The sequence below is a fragment of the Arachis duranensis genome, chromosome 1, assembly GCF_000817695.3.
Source record: "Arachis duranensis cultivar V14167 chromosome 1, aradu.V14167.gnm2.J7QH, whole genome shotgun sequence".
In the NCBI taxonomy this organism is placed as follows: domain Eukaryota; kingdom Viridiplantae; phylum Streptophyta; class Magnoliopsida; order Fabales; family Fabaceae; genus Arachis; species Arachis duranensis.
This window is the reverse complement of record NC_029772.3, coordinates 66,351,593-66,354,394: the sequence shown is the minus strand read 5'-3', so window position 1 is coordinate 66,354,394 and position 2,802 is coordinate 66,351,593. Positions and strand designations below refer to the sequence as shown.

At 36.5% G+C, this 2,802-nt stretch overlaps 1 protein-coding gene across 1 annotated transcript; it reads right to left on the bottom strand.

Moving 5' to 3' along the window:
• Positions 1-2,175: 2,175 nt before the first annotated feature.
• LOC107494453 (uncharacterized) lies at positions 2,176-2,802 on the bottom strand. Its single transcript, XM_016115490.1, has one exon. The coding sequence runs from the start codon at positions 2,800-2,802 to the stop codon at positions 2,176-2,178; it is 627 nt and encodes a 208-aa protein (XP_015970976.1).

Sequence of the window (2,802 nt, the reverse complement as noted above, 5' to 3'; positions counted from 1 at the left end):
ACCAAGGATTCAGCTTGCAGGGCTGGTACTACTCTACCGCAGCCTGTCTGGGAAGCAACATCACAATACGGGCGTCCCCGCACAACATTCACAAGCATTGCCCGAGGGCTCATAATTCACATATAACCATACTTTCCATCACTTATCAATCATCATAAATCAAGCATTACAACATCATAGAAAGCTCATTTTACAATTCTCTGTTTACTCTGTAAGGTCAGGTACACAGCTATATCACTTTTAACTCCTTTTCTTTTTAGCATAAACACAGGTTTCAAAATCTTATTTCTTTACCTCATATACCTCTATATCTTCTCTTATACCTCTTCTTAGGTGTTTAGTAAAGGAAATTAGAGAATTCTGGACTCAAAACTGCCTTCCTGAGGCTTTTAGGAAAAACTGTCTTTTTATCAATATTTTATTATTATTAATAAAATAATATTATTATTAAAATAATAATATTTTATTTAACTTTCAAAATTTGCATTTTAACCCCAGACTTCTTGGAAATTGCACTTTGACCCCAATAACTTTTAATAATTGCACTTTAGCCCCTCAACTTTTGGTTAATTAATTTTCAACCCAAAAATTTTTAATAATTGAATTTTGACCCCAAAAATCCATGAATACACGTTTTCATGTTCTTTCAAAAACCAAAAACCAAAAACATTTTTCCAAAAGTTCATCAGATTTCTGCTTGATTTTCAGCTAGTTTTTCAATCTTTTTGGAAACCGATTTGAATCCGATTTTTATCAAACCAAAGACAAACTTTTCATCCATCAAATACACATCAAATAAGCATCAAAAATCATGATTTTCATGGCTGGAATGTCACGTTTTCCAGAAGCACCAGCAGCCACTTCAAAACCATCATAAACATGATTTTCAAACATTAAACAACAAGATTTCATGATCAAACCATCACACAAACACCCAAAATCAAACCTCAAGCAACAAGATCTGATTTAACACTTCAAGAACACAGCCAATCATTGATTAATTTACCAAACCTTACCTCCTTTGCTGCTGTCTAAGACTGCACCAAAAGCAAGCTTCCAGAAGCACTTTTACGCCTATTTTAACATCAACAACAACTTTAGAATCTTATGAACCATGAAGGCTGAAGCTTCATGATGATGAAAAGAAGGTTTTCCTCACCTTAAGGTAACTAGAAATCACGTTTTCTTGGAGCTTTTGGTGATTGAATAAGAGATCCTAAGAGAAAACATGAAGAAAACATCATTAGCTTAAGGAACCACCATGGCCGAACCTTCAAGGAGGAGGAGCAGCTTTCATACCTTGATTTACTCCATGAAAAGTGACATAGAAATGAAGGGGAGGAAGAGGTGAACACTTTGGTAAGATTAGATTTTTGATAGGGGTTCCGGTTTGAGAAAGAACGGAGAAAGAAGCTCAGGTGTTCATGGAAGTTTCATGGTTTTCTTTCATGGTGTTCTAAGCTTTTCCAAGAACAAAAATAATAGCCTAAGCTGTCCAAGGGAGGCCGTGGCTTTTGGATGATGATTATCCAAAAGTTACTTGTCAAAATATCTCAGAAAAGGATAATTACTAAAGCTAGATGTATTAGAACTTAAGTAATTACACTACTAATGGATAAACATTAAGTTACTTAGTGTAAATGACACTAGTAACTGGATAATCATAAGAATAAAAGATATATGATGAAGCATTAGCAGTGCTAAGCTCATCTAAGAATGCTGATATTATCCGTTACCGGTAGATTTCTAGCTCAGTTATTATATTACTAAACATAGATCAACATTAATCACAGTAGAGAAGATAATAATATAATATGCTGAATAAAATAATAATATATGAATATTATATTAATATAATTTATCTCTCGAAATTCGTGACCGGCTCGTCACATAGAGACTAACCACAAAAATCAGAATTTTGAAATTCGGGCCCGGAGTGGCTAAAAAACGCAACTCTTCGTGACGTGCCTTCTTAGATTAGGAGAGGTGTCCTGTGCAATCAAGCTGCTGACTCAGCAGCTTGATGACGCAGCACCTGTGCAGTGGAGGTGCTTATATGCATAGAAATTCCTAAAGATTCTGTAAAAATTCTGTTTGATCCCGAAAAAGCGCCGTTTCTTCGGGGCTAGGCCGTTACATTCTACCCTCCTAAAAGAAAATTTTGTCCTCAAAATTTCAATTACCTGAAAAGAGAAACGGGTAGTCTGTTCTCATCTTGTCTTCTAGCTCCCATGTGTACTCTTCAGTCCCAGTTTGTCCCCATGCTACCTTAACCAATGATACTGTCTTGCCTCTAAGCTGTTTGTCACTTCGTTCCACAATCCTGACTGGTAGGGTTTGATATGTCAAGTCGGCTCGCAGCTGTACTATCTCTGGTTGTAAAACGTGGCTTTCGTCGGGATTATACTTTTTGAGTTGTGAAACATGAAAAACATCATGAAGGTTTGACAAATAAGGAGGGAGAGCTACTTGGTATGCTACTGGACCGACTCTTTTAAGAATTTGAAAAGGACCTAAGTATCTTAGATTCAATTTCTTAGTCCTAAGAGCTCTACCTATTCTAGTTGTAGGTGTCATTCTTAAGAAAATATGGTCACCTTCGTTAAATTCTAAGGGCCTATGCCTAATATCTGCATAGCTCTTTTGTCGACTTTGGGCAATTTGAATCTTCTCTCGAATGTGCTTACTCCGTTCAGTAGTTTCTTGTACCAAGTCTAGCCCCAAAATCCTGCCTTCCTCCTTGTCATACCAGCATAATGGTGATTGACACTTTCTTCCGTAGAAGGCCTCATATGGTGCCAT

What these genes read in the sequence shown, in the direction of transcription:
- LOC107494453 (XM_016115490.1), bottom strand. Translation starts at nt 2,802, where the DNA reads ATGGCACCATATGAGGCCTTCTACGGAAGAAAGTGTCAATCACCATTA.